This window comes from Gadus morhua, chromosome 1 (genome assembly GCF_902167405.1).
Source record: "Gadus morhua chromosome 1, gadMor3.0, whole genome shotgun sequence".
NCBI classification, from domain to species: Eukaryota; Metazoa; Chordata; class Actinopteri; order Gadiformes; family Gadidae; genus Gadus; species Gadus morhua.
In genome coordinates, this window is record NC_044048.1 from 19287205 (window position 1) to 19312958 (window position 25754).

The following is a 25754-nucleotide window of genomic DNA, read 5'->3' on the forward strand; positions in this document are numbered from 1 at the left end:
CGCTTTATGAAATCTGACTATAAATTCCTCGACGATTACAGAAATAACGTGAAGAACCAGACATGGCTGGAATAATCTCATCCGCGATTTTACTGCTCCATAATAAAGTTCTTCCCCCCGTCTGCTGAAAGCCCGTCCAGAGCGGAGCCCCGCGGTTTAACCCTCAGCTCCCTCCGCGCTCTGATCCCACTGACGGTGACGACGGAGAACAGAGGTTTATTATTCGTGTTCGCCTCGCACTCTGACCCTCGACCCCACATTCATCAGGCCAGTCAGTCGTCTGTCGCTACGGTGAGTCAGTCCGTCTCCAGTGCAGTGGTACTAGCCTGGCTTAGAAAATGACAGCAGCTTCCCCAGACCAAGCTCAATCTACGATTGAGCTTGGTCTGGGGAAGCTGCTGTCATTTTCTTCAGCTCAAGAGGCGTGATCAACGGGCCTTGTTCAATTGACTCTACTCAATTTGCTGCTTGTTGCCACTTCCCTGTCGTCACTGTGTAAAACCAGCCAATAGCGTGCCCGGGGGAAGCCAGCTTGGTGATTGGCTCCCGCAAAAACGTATCGGAAGCAGAAAGAAATGTATCGCTCTTCTCCAGACCCTTCTGCAGGGCGAACTCGAATGGCCGGCAGAATGGGCGGGGCTACCCAGGCTAGTGGTCTCCAGTGTAAACCGACCCCCCCCCCCCCCCCCCCCCCCCCCCCCCCACCAGGCCCTGAGGTGTCATGGAGCATTGAGACCGGGGGTCAGACCTATCTGAGATGTCCCCTCTGAACTTGGCCTTCGCCATGCCCCTTTACCGTTTTCTCTCTTTTTTTTTTTTGGTTTATTTGTCTTGGGAGACGTCGAGCTGAGTACCGTCACATTCTGTTTGTCAAACACTCGTGTGTGTTCTGCCAGTTAGTGGCCTCCAGGGATTGGGCTCCAGGGAGGGCTGTTTGCAGAGGTCATCAAGAACCGAGGTTCAGAGTTGGTCATCAGAGGGGTGGGCGTGGGGGTGTGTGTCAGGGCAGGTGAACGCTTGCTCAGCGTGTTGCAGCAATGCGTCAGGGTACTCCCTGAGGTAGTCGTTTTCCCAGAATAAGACGCATCCTGCTACTTCCAAGGAGATGCCGCGCGGCTACAGTCCACCAGAGCAGTTCAGTGTTGAACCTCCAGAGGTTTGGAGGTAAAAGCTTTGTAACTCGTCATTTGTTTTCCACTAGAAGCTTTGTAAACAGTTGATGGTATTTCATAATCAGTATTTTGCATGAGAGCGCCGAAGGAGGAAACGGTGTTTAAAGAGGTGACCACCAACATCAATTATACCACAGCCGCCTCTCGTGCAAAGAGCATAATGTTTATTTGAACAAAAGGTTTGAAAAACTAAAAGTGTCAAACCAACCGAGGATAAATAAACGTTTGGACGTGAGGGAACCAGGTGGCGCCTCGCGTGGGGCCTTCGACCACAGCCCCCCCCGTTTCGACCCCCCAGCAGGAACCAAGCCTCGTTTTATCACCACAGACACATTACAGGGCAGATGTATCCAAGGCGGGCAAAAAGCCCTTTCAGAGTTCACGTGCCCCCTTCTAACTGTGTGTGTCTTGTGTTTGCAGTGCATCGATAAGGCCAGAGACCTGCTGGATGCGGAGCTGACAGCCATGGCCGGGGAGAGCTACAGTCGGGCCTACGGGGTGAGTTCTGCCCGCCAGACACTGACCCAACGAGCCCTCATCCAACCCCAGCTCTCTCACAGGTTGAACCCATCTCTGAGAGAACCACCAACCTTCTCTGAGAGAACCACCAACCTTCTCTGAGAGAACCACCAACCTTCTCTGAGAGAACCACCAACCTTTCTCTGAGAGAACCACCAACCTTCTCTGAGAGAACCACCAACCTTCTCTGAGAGAACCACCAACCTTCCCTGAGAGAACCACCAACCTTCTCTGAGAGAACCACCACCCTTTCTCTGAGAGAACCACCAACCTTCTCTGAGAGAACCTCATCCATGCCTGCTTCTGCAACAAGCTGCCTGCTTCAGAGTGGTTCATAGGCGCTCCGCGTCAGCCCGAGGACCGCCTCTGGGTAGCCGCCGTGCAGCGCTCCACATTATGTTCAATATGCTAATGCCTCCTTCTGCACCGTGGGAAATTCCTGCCGTTACAACATGGCCTGCAAGGCAGCTCCTTCATAGTAGCAGACTGAGCAGCATGCAACACCATGACAACCGCTGGTGAACGATGTTGATGGATGACCAAGTCGACGGATTGCCTTTGATCCCATCCCATAATATTCAGATTTACTCCGTTTTACAGCCTTCATTATAACTTCTTGGGAGTGTACTGTCAGATTTATTCAAGCAATAGTAGCCGCAGACATGTATATCGCTCTGTCCCCGGAACTCTCTTGTCGTTAGGCTGGCGCTGGAAAGAGCAGCGCTTGGCCGCACATCGCCAGACACAACTCAAGGACAGACGGAGCATTCACAACGCCCCACGTAATCCCGCGGAAATCCAATCCTGAGGGATCAATAAAAGCAGCACACTCCCCTTCTCTAATCCCTCCATCACGTCCTGTTGTACTTGGAACGCCGCTGCGGACGTCTCCCACACCCCCGTCCGCCGTGAGGCTGTGGACGCCCCCCACCTCCTCCTCCCCCCCACCCCCACCTGCTCCTCTTCCTCTGTCCCGGCAGTTTGTGTGCGGCGGTGCGACCGTGTTCCCCCGGCCCGGGCCAGAGAACAGAAGAGGCTGTTTCCTTAGGACAGATGTTGGCACGCTGGACCCTTCCACATCTGCATCGGGCGGTTGACGTTGCGTTTATTTATCCGTCTGTGAGGAGGAGGAGGAGGAGGAGGAGGAGGAGGAGGAGGACTCTTGATGAAAGCGTTTTCTGACGCTGATTGAACGGAAAGGACGCGTCGCCCTCCTCCTCCTCCTCCTCCTCCTCCTCCTCCTTCTCGTCCGTTCTTCCACACGTCTAACCCTCATCAAGTCCTCTTCCTCTACTCCTTCCCATCTACCTCTCCTCATAGCTTTACCTGCTCATCATCTATTCCGCCTTATCTTCTCCTTGTTACATCCTCATCTATTCCTCCACCCCTCCTCCTCCACTCCTCCTCCACCACCTCTCCTCCTCCTCCACTCCTCCTCCACTCCTCCACCCCTCCTCCTCCACCCCTCCTCCTCCACCCCTCTTCCTCCTCCCCCTCCTCCTCCACCCCTCCTCCTCCTCCCCCTCCTCCTCCACCCCTCCTCCTCCACCCCTCCTCCTCCACTGATCGGCCCCTGGGTTCGGCTGCTGGTGGATCCGTTGAGAGGCCTGTGTGTGTCTGGTTGTGCTCAGGGAGGGGCTGCGTCCCTGGATCTGGTCCGTCCTGGGGGTCGGGACCAGCCGACAGACAGAGAGCTAGGCCTGGATCTGGTCCGTCCTGGGGTCGAGGGCCAGCCGTCAGACAGAGCTAGGCCTGGATCTGGTCCGTTCTGGGGTACCAGGACCAGCCGTCAGACAGAGCTAGGCCTGCCTGCTGCCCTCCATTGCCTCCCGGTCCAGGAGCCGGCCTCCGTCTGCTCTCTGAGTCGGACTCTGAGGACTCTCGCTCTCCCAGTATTGATATCCTGTGACATCATGCAGCTCATAAGATAAGATTGATGTCATGACATGGGATATGAAGATTGGGAATCTGTGGGAGTCATTTATTATTTGATATCATAGCATGATCGTAGATATGGTTTGCTTGCTCTCAGGTGTACAGGCGGATAAATAATGGATAATCCAGCCCTCTCACCACACATCAGTCATGAATAAAAAGCATTGTGTGTGTGTGTGTGTGTGTGTGTGTGTGTGTGTGTGTGTGTGTGTGTGTGTGTGTGTGTGTGTGTGTGTGTGTGTGTGTGTGTGTGTGTGTGTGTGTGTGTGTGTGTGTTTCCAGGCCATGGTGTCGTGCCAGATGCTGTCGGAGCTGGAGGAGGTGATCCAGTACAAACTGGTCCCAGAGAGGAGGGACATCATCCGAGACACCTGGTGGGAGAGACTACAGGTAGAGACACACGCACACGCACGCGTGTGGTGTCTCTTTACATGAGATCTCATTGGGCTGCATTCAAAACGTGGCAAAGTGTCTCGCTCTCAGAATGCATTTCGATCAGCCGTCAAAGTTCAGAGTAATCAACTCTGAACCAACCGAGCTTCTTCCAACACTTAACTCTAAAGAGTGTATTTTAAGTGGGTTTGTATACGAGTCTGTATGTGTGTGTGTGTTTGTGATTGTGTGTGTGCAGTGCGTGGCTGCTCTCTGGGGGGAGCTCTGTGATGATCAGAGCATTGTTTGATGTGCGGGCCCAGCGTTCCTGAGGGCCGGGAGTGCTCTGGTTCCTCTGACAGCTCTCCTGCTGAGAGCCGATGTTGTGGAAATGGGTTAGATCTCGCTCCCGTCGCCTTGACAACAGACAAACAAGTTCTGTTTACGTCCTGGGCGACGGTCGTATACACGCACATAGGTTTTACTGCCCCGCCCCCCCCCCCCCCCCCCCCCCCGTCCTTTCACTATCTTCCACACGCGAACCTGCAAGCACACACACGCACACACACACTCACACACACACACACACGATCACGTGGACCTCTGTTTGTAGTAAAGGCTTGAACTCTTGACGGCGTCTTGACGTTTTTTTTCCATTCATAAAAGATGAAGGCCGGGTAGGAGAGGGCTACACAGGAAAAACACACAAGACACACACGCACACACAGCAGACCTGGGCCCCATAATGGCACTACCAGAGTGTGTCTCTGTGCATGCGCACGTGTGTCTGTCTGTCTGTGTGCGTGCATGTGTGGGTGCTTATGTGTGTGCGTGCGTGCGTATGTGTGCCCGTGTGTGCGTGCTCGCTCGTTCACTGGAGTGATTTATTAGCAGCTAACCCAAACCACACACATCTGTCCTGGCGTCACTACTGCTCCTCGCTTCTCACCTGTCTCTCATTCTGTCCATCGTCCCAGCCCCTTCTTACTGTACTGTCGGTCTCTCTCTCTCTCTCTGTCTCTGTCTCTGTCTCTTTCTCTCTGTCTCTCTCACTCTCTCTGTGTCTGTCTGTCTGTTTGACCCTCACATCTTTGAGTCATTAACGCTCTCTCAGTTACTCTCTCTCCCTGTCTGCCGGTGGCACTCTATCAATGTCTCTCTCTCTCTCTCTCTCTCTCTCTCTCTCTCTCTCTCTCTCTCTCTCTCTCTCTCTCTCTCTCTCTCTCTCTCTCTCTCTCTCTCTCTCTCTCTCTCTCTCTCTCTCTCTCTCTCTCTCTCTATGTTGTCAAAGAACTAAAATAAAGACTGAAGCCTGCCTCCAGCATGTGTTCGTGTATCTGTGTGAAATATTGCTTTGGTGCATGTGTGCCCAAGAGAGCGAGCCAAAAGATAAGAAAAGATCCACCGCAGGATACTCTGTGGTGTCGGTGGTCCATCTCTCCTCCCTGCTCCCCCTCCTCTTCTCCCCCCTTCTCCTCCTTCCCCCCTTCTCCCCCTCCTCTCCCCTCCCCCTCCTCTCCCCCCTGCTCCTCTTCTCCATCCCTCACAATCCAGGGTCTTTAGTTTATCTTTAAAGTATCTGTATCCTCTCAACTGTGTTCGTGGTTAGAGTGTAAGCTTATGTCTCACACTCTGTGCATCTCCCTCTTCCTGGGTGTCTCTCTATGTCTCGCCTGCCTCTCTATTAAATTACATTTGATTTTAATATAGCCAAGGCACGGTAGAAAGGTAAACAACAACTTAATAACATAATTCTCTCTCTCTCTCTCTCTCTCTCTCTCTCTCCCCCCCCCCCCCCCACAGGGCTGTCAGCGCATCGTCGAGGACTGGCAGAGGATCCTGATGGTTCGCTCGCTGGTCATCAACCCCCACGAGGACATGAGGACCTGGCTCAAGTACGCCAGCCTGTGTGGCAAGAGCGGTCGTCTGGTGAGTACCCCCCTGCAGCCCCCCGTCCCCCCTCCCCTGGGGAGTACCCCCCCCCAGCAGTGCCCCGTCCCCCCTCCCCTGTTCACCAGGAGACCTTGCAGAGCCGACAGTCATTCCCTCTCTGAGGAAGGGGTTAAAATATCTGTCTCTAGGATGCCTTCCAGCTGGGGGTCGTACACCCGTAGCGATGCGCCCCCTTACCCCCGGTCTACTATCTTCTGTGTCGCGGTGTCTTCCCCACGTACTTTGGTCTAGTATCGTCCTGGACACTGGCGTGCAAGCAGTCTGCACCTACAACACAACTACCCCAGCCTGGGGCAGATGGAGCCCTTGATATAGGGCGGCATGTGGCTCGGCTGGTAACCGGAAGGTTGCCAGTTACCAGACCCGACTGCTCTTGACGAGCCGGCTGTCGCCTTGCAAGGCTGACACTGGCGTCGGCGTGTGAATGGGTGAATGTTGGGCGATATTGCGAAGCACTTTGAGTGGCCGCTGGGTAGAAAAGCGCTGCTGTATCGATGCAGTTCATCCACCATCTACCTTGTCCAAGAACCTCTTCAGCACAGTGCTCTGAAACTGATTAAGACGGCTCCTGTCAGGCCGAATGAACCCCCTCTTCCCCCTCTCAGCTGGAGGCCGGCAGTGGAATCACACCGTCAACTCCCCCCCGCCCCCCAGCGTGTTTAGAGAGCCTCTATCAGCCCAGCCCACCCCCCCCCCCCCCCCCCCGCGCTTACCTCACTGTTATTCCTAGTGATTGTACCTGATCCAAAGGCAGTACACCCTGCTTTCCACTGGCGCACTGTCACACACACGCACACGCACACACACACGCGCGCGCATGCGCACACACACACGCATGCGCACCGACACATACACAGTAACAAACAAACACACACAGTCAAACACACAGAGAAACACACACACACACACACACACGCGCGCGCGTACAGTCAAACACACACATATATATACACACGCGTACAGTCCAACACACGGAGAAACACAGACACCCACACACACACACACACTTAGAAAATGACAAGAGTTGGCATATACATACACACGTGCACACCAGAAGCCCCATGATGTCATCGGAAGGAAAGAGCTGTGATTGGCTAATTGTGCCCGACATCAAACGCTCACTGGGTGGAAAGGTGATTAGGCCTTGACTGGTGGGGGGGGGGGGGGGGGGGGGGGGGGGGAGGGAGGCAGAGGGGGGAGGAATGTGGAGATCGAAGAATGACCCCACTGTTTTATAAGATGTCCCCTTTGGGGGTTTGGGAAGGAGGAGGAGGAGGATGGAAGGGGGAAGAAGAGGAGGGAAGGGGTTTCTTGGAGGGTTTCCCTGCTTATCTTTCTTGTATCTCACGCACACACACACACACACACACACACACACACACACACACACACACACACACACACACACACACACACACACACACACACACACACACTGTAGGGGGCTGCAGGGGCCGTTGAACCCCCATGGGGGAAACAGAACCCCTTCCTGTCCCGTCCCCCCCAGCCTGGGGTGGACTGTCCCGTTAGCAGCAGCTAACGAGTCCGTGTCAACCCGCCTCCAGCCTATACCTCGGCAGGGAGAGGTGGAAATTAGGCTCTATGTTCAACTTCAGAACGGTCTAAAACATCACGTTATAGTATTGTATAAACAGAATTAGTTCATCTACTGTTTGCAAAAAATACATCAATCATTTGAATAATCCGTTTTATTAATTTATTCGTTAAGGTGCAGTATCATATATGAACGTACCCTTAATGTAAATGGACCGCATTTATACAGCGCTTTTCTAACCAGCGGCCGCTCTAAGCACTTTACAATATTGCCCAACATTCACCCATTCATTCACCCATTCATGCACACGTTCAGTCACCGAGCCACGCAGGGCGACGGCCAGCCCGTCAGGCGCCGTTAGGGCGGGGTGTCTTGCTCAGTGCGGGTCCTTCATTGAGCTGTTCCCTGTCCAGCAGACGACCCCGGCCCGCGTGGTCCTCGGCGTGATGCTAACGTGTGATCCGACCTCCTGTGTGTCCCCAGGCGCTGGCCCACAAGACCCTGGTCCTGCTCCTGGGGGTGGACCCGTCCAAGCAACTGGACCACCCGCTGCCCACCACACACCCCCACGTCACCTACGCCTACATGAAGTACATGTGGAAGAGCACGCTGAAGGTGGGTCGCCGTGGAAACCTCGTCCTGCTCCTCTCCCCCCTCCTCCTCCTCGTCCTCCTCTTCCTCCTCTCCCTCCTTCTTTCTTATTATTATTTTTATTTTGTTCTTCGGCTCAATGGTGCTGTCCCTGTTGGCTCCCGCCGTTGCCGTGGTTACTTCCCAACTCGGCATCCCCCCCCCCCCGCCTTCTAGTCAGAAGTAAAGGTGTTGAAACTGAAAAACGTTGTACAGGACATGTATTTCCCCCCCCACCCCAACACTCGACCAGAGACCCAGCCCCACCCAGCCAATAACATCGCAGCGGCTGAACTTTCTTCTTTTTTCGGTCTGGCACCCTTATTTTTTTCTTCTCGCAGCCCCCCCCCCCCCCCCCCCCCCCCCCCGTGTTGTTTTCCCCTCAGCCAGGTGTCGCCCCTCTAAGTGGTTGTGGCTCCTTCTCCCAGGGCTCATTAAGGGCCGTGTGTGACGGGGGCTGAGGTAAGTGTGACTGCCCGCCCGACACCAGGGCTGGGGGTGGGGGCGACACCAGCGCAGGAGGGGGGGGCGGGGGGCCGACACCAGCGCAGGGGCCCGCTGTGGTGCCCACCACGCCGGGGCCGGTCATTTACAGCGCTGGTGCACGCGCTCACTCCCGTCCCTACCCACACCCCCGGGCTCCCCCCGTCTTCACCCCAAGATCCCCTGCCCTCCCCCCCCCCCTCCACCTCACTGTCCCCTCCCCCTAAACCCCTGGTCCCCCCCTGCCCCCGGCGTTCCGTCGTGTTTTACGGGGTTCCATGACCGAACGTTGGGGTGTCCGTGAGCCGTCGTTGACAAGGAGTTAAATCCTCGGATCATGTGCTCTTGCTCGAGCATCTGTCATCCGTTAGCTTTGTTTAGCGCTGGTCGTCATGCCGATGCATGACGTCGCCCCGCCATCGCCCCCCTCCCCCTCCCCCTCCCCCTCCCCCTCCCCCCACATCCGTCTCCTGATTTTTGCGATTTTTCTGGCGAGGTGGATAAACAAGAAGGCAACGGCGAGAAGTCTGCTGTCCTGCGGGCGCTGAACAGATCCGCGGTTTGCGTTTCTCCAGAAACATTGGCACCTCCACGAACCACCGGTCGGGCTCTGCTTGAAGTTCACAATCCAGACTAACGACGTGGAAACAACCACCAGTCCTTAAACCATTTAGCTCCAATTGACCTCAGCCACCATCGCTGCCGTCTTTAACCCTATCTCATGCGAGAAAACAGGAATGGGGGAGATTACGCGCCCCTTGGGAATGCGTCGGTGTTGTTTGTTGGCTGGAAAAACGCAGCGCTGCCACATGTGTGTGTAAAGTGTGTGTAACGTGTTTGTGGTGTGCCCCTCCAGATCGAAGCCTTCCAGCACATGCAGCACTTTGTGCAGGGCATGCAGCAGCAGGCGCAGCACGCCATCGCCGCCGAAGATCAGCAGCACAAGCAAGAGCTCCACAAGCTCATGGCCAGGTCAGTATCTCACCACCCCCTCAGGGCCTATACATCACCACCTAGCCTATAGCTCACCACCTAGCCTGTAGCTCATCACCCTCTCAGGGCCTATAGCTCACCACCTAGCCTATAGCTCACCACCTAGCCTGTAGCTCATCACCCTCTCAGGGCCTATACATCACCACCTAGCCTGTAGCTCACCACCTAGCCTGTAGCTCATCACCCTCTCAGGGCCTATAGCGCATCACCTAGCCTATAGCTCACCACCTAGCCTGTAGCTCATCACCTAGCCTATAGCTCACCACCTAGCCTGTAGCTCATCACCTAGCCTATAGCTCACCACCTAGCCTGTAGCTCATCACCCTCTCAGGGCCTATAGGGCATCACCTAGCCTATAGCTCACCACCTAGCCTGTAGCTCATCACCTAGCCTATAGCTCACCACCTAGCCTGTAGCTCATCACCTAGCCTATAGCTCACCACCTAGCCTGTAGCTCACCACCTAGCCTGTAGCTCACCACCTAGCCTGTAGCTCACCACCTAGCCTGTAGCTCACCACCTAGCCTGTAGCTCATCACCTAGCCTGTAGCTCACCACCTAGCCTGTAGCTCACCACCTAGCCTGTAGCTCACCAACTAGCCTGTAGCACACCACCTAGCCTGTAGCACACCACCTAGCCTGTAGCTCATCACCTAGCCTGTAGCTCACCACCTAGCCTGTAGCTCACCACCCCCTCAGGGCCTATAGCTCACCACCTAGCCTGTAGCTCACCACCTAGCCTGTAGCTCACCACCCCCTCAGGGTCTATAGCGCATCACCTAGCCCAGGGATGGGCAACTTTCATGATAAAGAGGGCCACAATTCTTCATCATCCCCATCAGAGGGCCATGTGACTGTATACTTCAACTAGATGTAAACTGAGAAGCTACACATTTTTGAATTTGTTGGATATGATTTCCTGTATTCTGGTGCATTTTTGGGGGTGGCCACTTACAAAATCTTCCAGATTCATAACCAATTTACGGTATGTTGATTGAACCAACATAGATTCATTTCATGTTTTCCATGCTCAAACAGCCACATGATTGGTTAGTGTTTTGATCAGTGCAAAGGGCTCACATACATCATCATTCAATGACGTCACAAAACTGAAAAACAGTGGCCCAACATTAAGTGCAACAACTCAATGAACTCGGACCCAACAAGCATGATATTCACTTCAGGGCAGTTGTAGTAGTTGTAGTGGCGACTTAAGTGGAAATCTTTCATGACTCATATCGCTTCTAAGCAAACTAGACACATGGCTTTGCCTTTGAATTCTATGAACAGATACTCTGCTTTTCTTCTTTCTTAACCAAGTTTTCTGTAACCTCGATTCTTTCTTTTATTTTATTTTTTGAGTAAAAATGATGTGCGGGCCTGACTGAGTGAGGATGCGGGCCGCCAGTGGCCCATTCCTGACCTAGCCTATAGCTCACCACCTAGTCTGTAGCTCATCACCCTCTCAGGGCCTATAGCGCATCACCTAGCCTATAGCTCACCACCTAGCCTATAGTGCACCACCTAGCCTTTAGCTCACCACCTAGCCTATAGCGCACCACCTAGCCTATAGCGCACCACCTAGCCTATAGCTCACCACCTAGCCTATAGCTCACCACCTAGCCTATAGCTCACCACCTAGCCTATAGCTCACCACCTAGCCTATAGCTCACCACCTAGCCTATAGCTCACCATCTAGCCTATAGCTCACCGCCTCCCCAAAGCCAGTAACTTGCAGCCGTCTATGGCGGAAGCCAGTAGCTCTATTTTGTAGAAGCTAGTACGTAGCCAGAATTGATCTTTGCCAGATTTGGTATGCCATTTCCAAAAAAAATATTTATATATGTTTACTCTCGTAACATTAGAAATACCTTCTTGGTTTCAGTCCTTAACTTTCAAAGGAGAAACGGAGGAAAGGCATGAAGGCCTGTTCATGGTCCGAGTGTTGTCCTGAAAGGGTTCACTCTGAGAGTGTGTCAACCTGGCGTGACCAGAGCTCGTCCACGCGCCGTTGGTGTGTCCTCACCTTCAGCCCCGATTACCGAAGAAATAAGACCATCTCTGGATCCATTTGTAGAGACGGATGCACAGACCGACGTTGGTTCAGTGGCGTTGTACTATGGGCGGGGTCACAGTCCAGGGCCTCTGTTAGGAACACGAGGCTGCCAGAGTTCAGCTCCAGCGTAGCTGGGCGCCAGCGGGTCATTACGTCTTGCAGGTGCTGGCGGATGACTCAAAGTACTGTCCCACACCACCGCTCGCCGGCAGCGGGGGAAATGGGGGCCGACGTGCCGACGTCAGGGAATCAGCCGCCTCGCAGATCCTTGGAGCCCTTACTGTAAACACGAAGGTCACCTGAGGAGCGGCCCTGCGCTGGTTTCCATTCGAAGGAGCCGGCTTGGAACCCGACCGCGCCGCTGCTGCCGTTCTACCGGCGCGTCATGCTCAGTGCTCCGTACCGCCAGCCCTTTGTATTTCTGCATCTCGGCCCTGGCACAGACCGAGCCTCCTGGCTGGGCATGCCCAGGTTCTCTCACCATCCCCCCCGGCATGGCTCCTCACCCCCCAGGTTTAACAGGGGCCAGCATTTCTGCTCAGCCCCCCGGGTCCAGGTATGCGAGTTGGGCAACGGCGGCTGGACGCGTCCAGAGCACAAGCGTTAACCTTTTACGCTTGACTCCCACCTGAAAGGTTCTTTTGTTCGAACCCCAAGCTAAGATGCCTTACCCACACCTAATCGCACATGTACAAGTTCACTGTCGGCTGCTTCGAATGAAAGGTCACCCTGCCCAACCCCCTAATCGACCCCTCATTTGTAGTCTCCTCACCTATGGAACAATGGAACATCTCTCTGCCTTCGAGAGCACTTTGCTGTTGCACGGGCCGGAACATTTCCAAACCTTTTGTCGGGAAGCCTCGTGAGGCCGGCTTATTAGATTAGCGTGGGGAAAGTTTAGAGCTTCCAGAGATGGCTTCCTAAGAACCTCCGAGCCCTGCGGAAGTTGTTTGCGCACTTTGCGGTCTCGTAAAACTATTTACAATACGGCCGTTAAAGCCCTTCCAAATTAAGAATGGACTTCAAATGGATGCCCATAGGAGATGGAAGCACAGACCCTCTTGACGCTGGGTTATTTTCCCTTTACTATTGTTTTTCCCCTACCTGAAGAGAAACATTCGGTGCAATCACTGGCGTCTAGACAACCGAGAACAGTCAGGGGGAACACGGCTAGGAACACATATTTATATATTTAGGGTGGCAGACGGCCATACTTACAGTAAAAAATACAGTATTACCATCTGGTCTGCACCTTTCCCGCTCCGCCCAGCACCACCTCCTCCTCCTCCTCCTCCTCCTCCTCCTCCTCCAGCACCACCCACAGAGACGCGTGCTGCTGCGTTCTCCGCCCCTCGTTCGTCTCGTAGAACAACAAGGCGGCGTGACTCTGGACGGACGTTTCTGCGTGTCCCCAGAGGCGGCGGGGGGCTTTAAGTGGGAGGCCTGGGGGGGTTAAACACTGGTTGTGTTCGGGGGGGGGGGGGGAGTGACGTCTGCCCCGTCTGCAGACTGTTTTGCACACTTTCTGCATCCAGCATGTGGAACGCTGCACACCTGGTGTACTAACTGCACTGTCACTCACACACACGCACAAACATGCGCATACACACATATGCACGCACGCATGCACACACACACAGACCCCTGCTCCTCCCACCAAACCAAACGCCTCCATCTCCGTCTACAAAGAAGTGTATTCTGGCCCATTATTTTCTGCCCGTCGGGACACTTCTCCACCTATTTGTGAGTTTAATGTAAAACCTGAACGCGCCGTTCCACCGCGCTGCGATCCCACAACAACCCCGCTGCCCCGGCCCCAACACCCTCACACACCATTAGCTCAGCCGCTAACCCACTTAGCCTCCAGCCTCGTTCTGTAGCGCCCGGCCGCCGCCCAGCACTGTGCAGCCCGGCATGGAACCCTAACCCCCCCGAACCGACCCCGCTAGCCGGACGGATGGGGGGTGGCTACGCCTCGCCTGTTGCGGTGATGGATGCAGGCCGGGTCGGACCCCACGCTCTGCTATGGACGGCCCACCACCAGGTCCTTTATCTGGGCTGGGGATCCAAGACCCGGCTCTAAAGTGGCTTCCAGGAAGTGCTTCAGAGGTCCGTGTGATGAACGGCGGCGTGATGAACGGCAGCGTGATGAACAGCGGCGTGCTGAACAGCGGCGTGCTGAACGGCGGCGTGCTGAACGGCGGCGTGCTGAACGGCGGCGTGCTGAACGGTGGCGTGCTGAACGGCAGCGTGATGAACGGCAGCGTGATGCCCTCCGTTGGTCCGTCCCGATGTCCAGATGAACCCAGCGCTCGCGGCAGTCGCGTGGTGTTTACATCCTGTCGCTGGTCCATGTGTCACTCGGTCACAACAGCACTTTAATTTCTCCAGTCTTTGTAAAAAAACAACCTTCCACCAGTGACTTAAAAACAAATTAATTAACTGAATTAATTAAATTGAAAGGTGCTCAAAATTAAAGTTTTTATCTAATAGATAGAGGGTTAAATAGAGGGTCGCAGCTGTTTTTGTTTTTGAGATAATGACAGGTAGTTATGGCAAACCTTTTCGGGCTCCACGTTTAGTTGATGATTAGTTTTGTTACCATGGTGATCACTTTCATTTTCTCATTTATCCATTTTTTTAACTGACAGTGACTTTAATCCGGTTTTAATTGGTGTGCCGATAAAGCCAACAAACCTGCGTTTTGCAAAATATCACCAATGAAACTCAACCGATTTGCCTTCTTTCACATAAGAAGTCGACAGCCGTTCCCTCTCACCAGATCAGGTAACCTCAGCGTCTACCATCTGACAGCGTCACTCCTCACAGCCCCGGTTCTGTTATTATGGTATTCCCGTTACCTCCGAAGGGAATCCACTGCCTTTAGATAGACATGTGGGTACAGGTGTGTGTGTGTGTGTGTGTCTCTCTCTCTCTCTCTCTCTCTCTCTCTCTCTCTCTCTCTCTCTCTCTCTCTCTCTCTCTCTCTCTCTCTCTCTCTCTCTGTCTCTCTGTCTCTCTGTCTCTCTGTCTCTCTCTCTCTCTCTCTCTCTCTCTCCCCCCTCCCCCCCCCCCCCCCCCCTCCTCCCTGTTGATGTGTGTGTGTGGGTGTCTCTCTCTCTCTCCCCCCCCCCTCCTCCCTGTTGATGTGTGTGTGTGGGTGTCTCTCTCTCTCTCCCCCCCCTCCTCCCTGTTGATGTGTGGGTGTCTCCCTCCAGGTGTTTCCTGAAGCTGGGCGAGTGGCAGCTGAGCCTTCAGGGCATCAACGAGAGCACCATCCCCAAGGTGCTGCAGTACTACAGCCACTCCACCGAGCACGACCGCAACTGGTACAAGGTGAGGCTACACCCCCCCCTCCTCCATCACCAACCTCCATCACCACAACCCCCGCCAACACCATCACCACCACCTCCACCACCATCACTACCACCTACCTCCACCACCAACACCATCACTACCTCCAACACCATCACCTCCACCACCACCACCAACCTCCATCACCACAACCCCCGCCAACACCATCACCTCCACCACCATCACTACCACCAACCTGCATCACTACAACCACCTCCACCACCATCACTACCACCTCCACCTCCAACAGCATCACTGCCACCACCACCTCCAGCACTAACACTGCCTCTACCACCACCACCTCTAACAACCACCACTACCTCTAACACCATCACCACCACCTCCACCTCCAGAGTTGAGAGCCGCCGTTGAACCAGAGTTCAGAGGAGCGGTTGGGAGCCGTTCATTTGAACATTAGTTCTACATCTGTACGAAGCACCGCTACACGTCTCCAAGCAGAACATCCTGATCTGCATATCGCTCTGGTCGGCGCCTCTACTCCTCACTCACCCCCCCGGGGCCCGGGACATTTAGTGGTTGGACAAGGGTGGAGATCTGAGAGTCATCCTTTAGGACTCCAGTACACCCCCCGGCCCCGGGGGTGAACGAACGCCAGGTCCACCAGAACAGGGACGCTGTGCAACGCTAATGAACCTGACCCATCCTGTACTGTGTGTGTCTCTGCGTGTTTGTGTGTGTGTGTCCCTGTGTGTGTGTGTTTTTCTCTCTCTGTGTGTGTGTGTGTGTGTGTGTGTGTGTGTGTGTGTGTGTGTGTGTGTGTGTGTGTGTGTGTGTGTGTGTGTGTGTGTGTGTGTGTGTGTGTGTGTGTGTGTGTGTGTGTGTGTGTGTGTGTTTCTCCCCCTCCCTGTGTGTGTGTGTTTGTGTCTCCCTGTCTGTGTGTGTGTGTGTGTCTCCCTCCTTGTGTGTGTGTGTGTGTTTCTCCCCCTCCCTGTGTGTGTGTGTGTGTGTCTCCCTGTCTGTGTGTGTGTCTCCCTGTGTGTGTGTGTGTGTGTGTCTCCCTCCTTGTGTGTGTGTGTCTCCCTGTGTGTGTGTGTGTGTGTGTTTGTGTGTCTCCCTGTGTATGTGTGTGTGCCTCCCTGTGTGTGTGTGTGTGTGTGTGTGTGTGTGTGTGTGTGTGTGTGTGTGTGTGTGTGTGTGTGTGTGTGTGTCTCCCTCCTTGTGTGTATATCTCCCTGTGTGTGTGTTTCCCTCGTTTCTGTCTCCCTGTGAGTGTGTGTGTGTGTCTCCCTCCTTGTGTGTGTCTCCCTGTGTGTGGGTGTGTGTGTGTGTGTGTGTGTGTGTGTGTGTGTGTGTGTATATCTCCCTGTGTGTGTCTGTCTCCCTGTGTGTGTGTGTGTGTGTGTGTGTCTCTCCCTGTGTGTGTATATCTCCCTGTGTGTGTGTTGTGTGTGTGTGTGTGTGTGTGTGTGTGTGTGTGTGTCTCCCCCAGGCGTGGCATGCGTGGGCGGTGATGAACTTCGAGGCGGTGCTGCACTACAAGCACCAGAGCGCCGGCCGCGACGACAAGAAGAAGGTGCGGCACGCCAGCGGGGCCAGCGGCGCCAGCGAGGCCAGCAACAGCGACAGCGAGGCGGAGGGCGGCGAGCACAGCCCCGCCCCCTCGCCCAGCCAGAGGAAGGTCGGCGAGGTCAGGCTCCGCCCACACACCAACGCACAAACATACACACCAACGCACACACGCCAATGCACACACTCCAACGCACAAACATACACACCAACTCACACACTCCAACGCACACACACACACCATCGCACACATAACAATGCACACACACCAACGCACAGACACACACCATCGCACACATAACAATGCACACACACCAACGCACACACACACGCCAACGCACACACAACAACGCCCAAACACACACACACCAACACGCACACTCCAACGCACACACACCAACGCACACACACACACACACACCAATGCACAAACACGCACTCCCAACGCACACACACCAAAGCACACACCAACGCACACACACACACACACCAATGCACAAACACGCACTCCCAACGCACACACACCAAAGCACACACCAATACACAAACACGCACACAACAACGCACAGACACACTAATGCACAGACACACACACCAACGCACAAACACGCACACAGCAACGCACGCACACACACTAATGCACAGACACACACACCAACGCACAGACACGCACACCAACGCACAAACACGGACACACCAACGCACACCAACGCATACACACACACCAACGCACACACCCAAACGCACAAACATGCACCTGCTTGTACACATGTCTGTGCACATACACACACATGCCCTTGCACACACATGCCTCTGCACACTCACTCACTCGCTGACTCACTTACTCACTATCTGACTCTGACTCACTCTCTCTCTTCTCTCCCTCTCCCTCTCCCTCTCTGTCTCTGTCTCTGTCTCTCTCTCTCTGTCTCTCTCTCTCTGTCTGTGTTACAAACACAGTTATACAAACGCATATGAAGAAACGCCCACCTGCGTGCAACCGTACACATGAAAAACACATGCACACACAAAAGCATTAAAAGCCACACAAAGCCTGCAGGAATCCTGAACCGCGGCCTATGAACAACACAACCAGACAATAACGCACACGGAAGAGCCACACACATAAAGATACACAAACACAAATGTCAAACAGACATAAAATGCCCCCAAACAGAGCAGGAATGCACACAACTAGAAACACCACCCCCCACACAGTAACATATTAACGCGCGCGCACACACACACACACACACACACACACACACACACACACACACACACACACACACACACACACACACACACACACACACACACACACAGACCCCTACCTACCTTCACTTACAGCCCCCACCAGACCAGAGGTCACTGGGTTTTTCCAAAGCGCCTGTCACACAAAAACATCCAAATAAACACCACCCTGGGCTCCCAGAATGCCGAGCGTCTCGGCTGCTCGTTAGCCTTCTGTTGGGGGAAGTCCCCGCGTTTAGCGGCGGGTCACGCGAGCGTCAACGGTATGCGCACAATTACAGCCCGCGTCGCCTGCTGCTGCATGCCATCGCTCACGGAGAACGTGACCGTCCTAAAACAGACACACACCGAGAGGTCGCCCCCACACACAACGCATACACCAGACTGTCAGCCCCAGGGTTAGAAGGAGAGAGCACCCCAACACACACATACACCAGACTGTCAAACCCCAGGGTTAGAAGGAGAGAGCACCCCAACACACACATACACCAGACTGTCAAACCCCAGGGTTAGAAGGAGAGGGCACCCCAACACACACATACACCAGACTGTCAACCCCAGGGTTAGAAGGAGAGGGCACCCCAACACACACATACACCAGACTGTCAACCCCAGGGTTAGAAGGAGAGGGCACCCCAACACACACATACACCAGACTGTCAACCCCAGGGTTAGAAGGAGAGGGCACCCCAACACACACATACACCAGACTCTCAATCCCAGGGCTGGAAGGAGAGCGCGCCCCTACATGCAGAGTGTGTTTTCCTTTAGAGAGCAGAGAGGGAGGTGGAGGGGGGGAGTGACCTTGATTTCCCAGTGTACAGAGGGCCTGGTGCTCGCACATGGCTGCTCTCGTCTCACTCGCTGTTTATTTAAACCCAATAAAAGCTGGAGGGAAACCGAGCCCCGCCGGCCGGGAGAGAGTCTCCGACGGACGCGGAGAGAGGAGGGACTGCCATTCAGGGTGATGGACGTGTGGAGGAATGGTCATCTTCTCACAAGAATAACTAAGCTTAATTTAGTGAACTAATATATCGATGTGTATTTTTCTCGATTAGGATTTCGGTACGCCATAGGACCATTATAAATATAAAGCAAATGCTCGCCCTTCATTCTGATTCTTGTGGCCCGCTGCCGTCTGTCCAGGTGGCTTCTGCTAACTTAGTCGTGTCCTTGTTCCAAGTCTGATGGCATGCTCTGATTGCTCTCACCCTCGCTTGTAACTCGCTCTGTTGCTGAAGGACAAAATGGAATGAGTCATTGTAAATACCGGTATAAATCGAAGGATTAAGGACAAGGATTATCGCTCTAAATCAGGAGCCATATGTTAATGCTTTGAAAGTCGTCATCCCAGTTCATTTTGTGGGTTGACGAAAGGTACTCCGATGGCTCAGGAGGCTTCTAGTTAGATCCCGTGCTCCTCCTACCTGAGTGTCGCTGAGCAGGACACCTAAACTCAACCGCCCTTGACCAACAGGCCCTTATCTCTCATGCCCGACACGTCGGAGTGTGGATGTGGCTATGAACGGGTGAATGCTAGGCAATAATTGTGGCCCAGCCTCCAGCCTCTATCCTCCAGCCTAGTGATGCCAAAAACCCTCAAGCCCACAACCTCGTTAGGCTCCAGCCTCGTTAGGCTCAACCCTCGTTAGGCTCAACCCTCGTTAGGCTCAACCCTCGTTAGGCTCCAGCCTCGTCAGGCTCCAGCCTCGTCAGGCTCCAGCCTCGTCATGTTCCAGCCTCGTCATGTTCCTGCCTCGTTATGTTCCAGCCTCGTTATGTTCCAGCCTCGTTAGGCTCCAGCGTCTGGAACCTAACGAGGCTTGAACCTAACGAGGCTGTATTGCTGACTTGTATTCCATACATTGGGTGAATGAAGAAGCCATAATATGGTATAAGCATACACAGATCCCCGTGCATTCTGGTATGTGTATGCATGTGATGGGACCTAACCCATGGTGTCTGTCTGTCATTCTGGACCCAGGACCTGTCCAAGACTCTGCTGCTGTACACAGTGCCTGCAGTCCAGGGCTTCTTCCGCTCCATCTCCCTGTCCCGGGGGAACAACCTCCAGGACACCCTCAGGTGAGACCAACAGGCCACCAGGCCCCCTCCTGCCCCCCCCCCACCAGGCCTCAAGCTCCCACTCTAAGGAGCCCCCCCCCGCCTTCATATCGGTACAATGCGCTGCATCGGGTCGGCTTAGCTCAGGAGGTAGAGCGGGTTGACTGGTAACCGGAGGTTGCTGGTTGGATCCCCGGCTCCTCCTAGCTGAGTGTCGAGTGCCGTGTTCCAATATCCATACTATTCGTACTTACTAGCCTAAGTTTGAGTACGTAGGGCGTTCCGATTCAGACCGGGCGAAAATAAGTGTACTGAAAGGACCCGGATGGTGTACTCGAAACGGTCAAATCGTGAAGTGTGTGGCACTGGCGATGTACACTATTCGTACTCAACGGCAGCCATCTTAGCTACGTAGCGGAAGAGGGCAGGGCCAGGCTGAGCCAACGTCGGCGCATTTTCCACATAGCCTACATCAATAGAGTCATTTTGTAGTTTTTATAGCTTTTTATAGCTGCTAGGCGTAAAGAGTTCTGACATCTGAAAATTAGCGCACTTAGTGAGTGCGGATTCGTACTTCGTTTAAGTGTACTGATGGAAGTCTGGATAATGGAACACGGCAGTGGTGTCCCTGAGCGAGGCGCCTCACCCTGACTGCTCACCGACCGGCTGGCTGTCGCCCTACAGGGCTGACTCCGCCGTCGGTGTGTGAATGTGTGTATGAACCGTTGTAAGTCGCTTTAGATAAAGGCGTCTGCTCAATGCCATAAACGTAAGGCAGTACTGCACAACACAAGACCCAGTGGAGCATACTCCTGCTCACTTTAAACGGGGCGCAATAAATTACGATCGTACTTCACTAAAAAGTACTGTCCACCATAAACAAGGCGTGTGCACTACTTTTATATAATAATAATAATAATACAAAGTACTATAACTTTATATTAGAGTACTCTACTATACAGTACTAATACTACCGCTACTGCATGGTATAGTATAGTATAATACTATGCTATACAGTTGTAGAAGTACTGTACTGGGAAGTGCAGAGAACAGCCGTAGCTGGAAACCAGGGGCCCTCTTGTGGCCAGAGGTGTGCACTGCGTGGGGGGGTTGTGGTGACAGCTGTGTTCCTCTGCAGGGTGCTCACTCTGTGGTTCGACTACGGCCACTGGCCTGATGTGAACGAGGCTCTGGTGGAGGGCATCAAGACCATCCAGATAGACACCTGGTTACAGGTAATTATGTCTGTCTGTCTGTCTGTCTGTCTGTCCCGGTCTCTCTCTCTGGCTTCTAGCATCGCTCTCTCAAATGCATAACAATGTCCGAAAAGATGGAAGCGGAATAAAAGCATCCATAATATAAGTAACGATATGATGTATTTTTTATAATTATCCTGAATTCATTATTCAAACATATTTAGGCATCTCGTAAAAACAAACTTCTAAACTTATTACTGAACTGTTTATTCAAACTGATTTCAAAATAAAAGCGTCCTGGTCCCCCCATAGTCCATCCCAGAGGTCCCCAGTGGGTCTGAGACCTCTTGTGTCTCCTCAGGTCATCCCTCAGCTGATCGCCCGCATCGACACGCCCCGCGCCCTGGTGGGACGCCTCATCCACCAGCTGCTCACCGACATCGGACGCTACCACCCCCAGGTAACACACAGTACCACCCCAAGATAACACACGCTAACACACCAGTTTATAACAAAACACACACATCCTAACACACACCGCTGTTCACAACAGAACACTTCAGCCCAGGTATCACTGTCTGCATAAGAAGAAGATACAGATTTAGATGAAGTCAAGGTGATTTCAATGTTGATATGAAGAAACTGTTATTAAACAAGTCATTATTTGGTTTGACCCCCCCATTAGGCGTTGATCTACCCGCTCACCGTGGCCTCTAAGTCCACCACCACCGCCCGCCACAACGCGGCCAACAAGATCCTGAAGAACATGTGTGAGCACTGCAACACGCTGGTGCAGCAGGCCATCATGGTACGACCCGTTTACCCTTCTCTAGCCACTGTTATCAGCCATCTTGGTACGACCCGTTTACCCTTCTCTAGCCACTGTTATCAGCCATCTTGGTACGACCCGTTTACCCTTCTCTAGCCACTGTTATCAGCCATCTTGGTACGACCCGTTTACCCTTCTGTAGCCACTGTTATCAGCCATCTTGGTAGGACACGTTTACCCTTCTGTAGCCACTGTTATCAGCCATCTTGGAAGGACACGTTTTACCACCTGTAGCCACTGTTGTCGGCCATCATGGTGGGAAGCTCTAATTCTTCTCTAGACACTTTAACTATTCTGTCGTCGTTAACATCCTTATATTGTGCTCGATTTGTATTCCCTCTATCTCTATTCCCTGTTTATTTATCTATGAGAAGGAAATAGTATGAAGTATTAAATCAATGCAGTTATGTTTGACCACTCCATCTCTCTTTTCCTAGAGGTTCAGTTTAAATAAAGGTTCTGTATAAATAAAGGTTTTATTTACATAAAGGATGTGTTTAAATAAGGGTTGCTAAATAAAGGTTGTGTTTAAATAATGGTTGTGTTCAGAAAAGGTTGTTAAATAAAGGTTGTGTTTAAATGAAGGCTCTGTTCAAATAAAGGCTCTGTTTAAATAAAGGTTGTGTGTTGTGGGCCCCCAGGTGAGCGAGGAGCTGATCCGGGTGGCCATCTTGTGGCACGAGATGTGGCACGAGGGCCTGGAGGAGGCCTCGCGCCTCTACTTCGGCGAGCGCAACGTCAAGGGCATGTTCGCCGTGCTGGAGCCCCTCCACGCCATGATGGAGCGCGGCCCGCAGACCCTCAAGGAGACCTCCTTCAACCAGGTCCGTCCCGGGCGGCCGACAGTAGCTTAGCTCAGGCGCTAGCACGAGCTATCGTCAGCTTACACTTAGAAAACACACGCTAAACCCAGCTATCACTCGCTGACACTACTTAATACCAGCTAACCCTAGCCATCTGTGGCTAAAAACGAGCTATCGCTAGCTAATGACAGTGAACACCAGATATTGCTTGCTAACACTACTTAATACCAGCTAACACTAGCAAGAAGTGGCTAAAAACGAGCTACGCTAGCTTATGCAGTGAACACCAGCTATCGCTAGCTAAAACTAGTGAATGATGGCTAACACAAGCAAATGCTAGCTTGTAACTGCGATCACCAGCTATCGCTTGCTAACAGTACTTAATAACATCAAACACTAGCTTACACGACTTAGTACCGGCACTCGCTAGCTAACACCATCAGCTAACAGTAGCCTTTGTAGTACACAGACGTTGAATGAGGTCACTTCCTGTCACAGGCGTACGGGCGGGACCTGATGGAGGCGCAGGACTGGTGCAGGAAGTACATGCGCTCAGGCAACGTGAAGGACCTGACGCAGGCCTGGGACCTCTACTACCACGTCTTCAGACGCATCTCCAAGCAGCTCCCCCAGGTACGCCCACTCGGGGTGGTCGACGCCCAGCCGGAAGGTTCTCGGTTCGATACCCCCCCCTCCCCCTCCCCATCTGCTCGGACTATCTGTAGGTATGCTAGGGCACGACGGCCTACCCTGCTCCCTGATGACATAATGTCAATTGTCAGGGTTCTTATTATGGGCTTTTCCAACCACTGGCCACTCAAAGGGCTTTACAACATTGCCTAACATTCACCCGTTCATGCACACATTCACACACCGACGGCGGCGTCAGCCACGCAGGGCGACAGCCAGCTCGTCTGGAGCAGTCAGGGTGAGGCGTCTCGCTCCGGGACACCACGACGCTGAGCTAAAAGGAGCCGGTGATCGATTCTAGCAACCTTCATGTTACCAGTCGACCCGCTCTATCTCCTGAGCCACTGCCGTAGATGCCGTAGTGCTAGATGATTATGCTAAACGTCCGTGTGTATGGAGGACATTACCTCGTGAACATCATCACACTGTGCTGACAACACGAACGCTGCGGTGAATCCATGGATCCCCGATCGATCCCCGATCCATAATCACTGGAGGGGAGGGCTCCGCGAATACCTTCCCCACTCGCTGAAACTATTGAGGGACTCTAACTTTTCCTCCCCCGGCGACAGCGGCCCGTGTTCTAACACAGCCCGCTGCCGGAGAGAGCCGGGGACGCTGGTGAGTCACTATTGATGAGTCACCATGGTAACGACCCAGCCAATAGTGGATTTCCAGAGAAAAAAAAAAAACAGCGACAGAGCACCGCAGTGTCCTCAGTGGTTCACTGTGTCCGCCCTGAGGCCTCCGGGCATCCCGCCACGCCTCAGCCACCGGGTCCTTCAGAGGACGTTCACCGGAGCCCCGGTCAACCCCCCCTCCCCCCCCCCCCCCTCCAATCCACCGTGCTTTAACGGCGTATCTATTAAAAGGTAAACGGGCTGGATTTACAGCGCGCCCGCGGTGAACCGCTGAACACCTCCCATTACCTCTCGCCGGGCCGGCGGCCTCGTTCGAGGGCTGACTAACGGCCGCCGGAGAAGGACGGGGCGACCCGCAGGGGAGAAAGTTGTTTAACAAGAGAGCGGGACTTTATGAGCCGGCCTGCACTCCCTCTTAAGTGCCCCCTGGCAGGAACGGGCAGGCTGCCTCCCCCTCGCGTCCCCTACCCTCGTACCCGAGGTCTCTGCCTTCGTTACGAGCCTGGGGTTTGTTCCCTGCCCCATTAGCAGGGCTCTGAGCGTACCCGCGCTCACCGGCTCCCAGACGGCGCCTGCATTATTTAAAACGGAACGACAACGCCGGTGCGGTCGGTCGGGGAGGGCAGAGCGACCGAAGGCGAGCACCACCGACATCGTGCCCGCGAGCGTCGCTCAATACATGAGTTGGCGTGTTTCACGGCTGTTTGATCGGATAAAGGGGTAAGGACTGCGGGGTTCAGGTTTAGGTTAGAGTGCGTTTTAGTGCGTATAGAAACAGCCCAGGCAGGCTTCCCAGCCTGCCTGGGCTGTTTCTATACGCACTAAAACGCACATCATCATCCAGGCCATGTGTACACTAGTGTAGGAATCCTGCCGGTGTTTGCGTTGAGATCAGTGGAGTGCCTTGATTCATTCCCGTGAACACTGGCTAGTATTCCCAGTGAGGGCAGATGGATGTTCCTTTAAGCACACTCGGGGTGTACTACAGTTTCCCGATTCTTTTTCTCGTAGAACCGACCGTGACACTGCATACTTACGCTCCTTCGGAGAATTGTCGCCGTCGCCAAATGCCGTCAAAATAAAAGCCCTGCCTTGTATTTATTTCACGACCTACTGCATCGCGTGCTAATGTTAATAAGTACCGATGCCTCTGCATCGTGTTAATACTTATTAGCAGTTGTACCCCACCGTTCTATGCTAATGCTAAAAAAGCAACGGTACCAAAACATTGTGTGTAAATGCTAATTAGTTTATTGCGCCAAAACACTGTATGCTGATGCTAATAAGCTGTTGTACCTCTCCATTACATCCTAACGCTAATTAGCAGCTGTACCCACGCAGCCTGTATCGAGGCTTATTAGCAGCCCTACCTCTGCAAAGTGGGCTGACGCAAACGAGCCTCCTCACGTCACTTCATCCAACCCTTCCTCGGCCCCTGGCCCCTGTCCCTCCCCGTCCCCCAGCTGACGTCCCTGGAGCTGCAGTACGTCTCCCCCAAGCTGCTGATGTGCCGGGACCTGGAGCTGGCCGTGCCCGGGACCTACGACCCCAACCAGCCCATCATCCGCATCCAGTCCATCGCCGCCTCCCTGCAGGTCATCACCTCCAAGCAGAGGCCCCGCAAGCTCACCATCATGGGTAAGGGTTAGGGGCCACAGGGGCCCCTAAAGACCACCATCATGGGTAAGGGTTAGGGGCCAGAGGGGCCCCTAAAGACCACCATCATGGG

At 53.7% G+C, this 25754-nt stretch overlaps 1 protein-coding gene across 1 annotated transcript in view; it reads left to right on the forward strand.

Moving 5' to 3' along the window:
* Nucleotides 1-25754, forward strand: part of mtor (mechanistic target of rapamycin kinase) — a 101069-nt gene that overhangs the window by 65958 nt on the left and 9357 nt on the right. Inside the window, exons 33-46 of the mRNA XM_030352725.1 lie at nucleotides 1593-1670; nucleotides 3909-4016; nucleotides 5802-5927; nucleotides 7990-8121; nucleotides 9476-9591; nucleotides 14886-15003; nucleotides 16472-16669; nucleotides 19787-19887; nucleotides 21005-21101; nucleotides 21424-21522; nucleotides 21748-21870; nucleotides 22533-22715; nucleotides 23193-23327; nucleotides 25489-25663. Coding sequence (XP_030208585.1) covers nucleotides 1593-1670; nucleotides 3909-4016; nucleotides 5802-5927; nucleotides 7990-8121; nucleotides 9476-9591; nucleotides 14886-15003; nucleotides 16472-16669; nucleotides 19787-19887; nucleotides 21005-21101; nucleotides 21424-21522; nucleotides 21748-21870; nucleotides 22533-22715; nucleotides 23193-23327; nucleotides 25489-25663 — 1789 coding nt within the window. The remainder of the gene's footprint in view (nucleotides 1-1592; nucleotides 1671-3908; nucleotides 4017-5801; nucleotides 5928-7989; nucleotides 8122-9475; nucleotides 9592-14885; nucleotides 15004-16471; nucleotides 16670-19786; nucleotides 19888-21004; nucleotides 21102-21423; nucleotides 21523-21747; nucleotides 21871-22532; nucleotides 22716-23192; nucleotides 23328-25488; nucleotides 25664-25754) is intronic.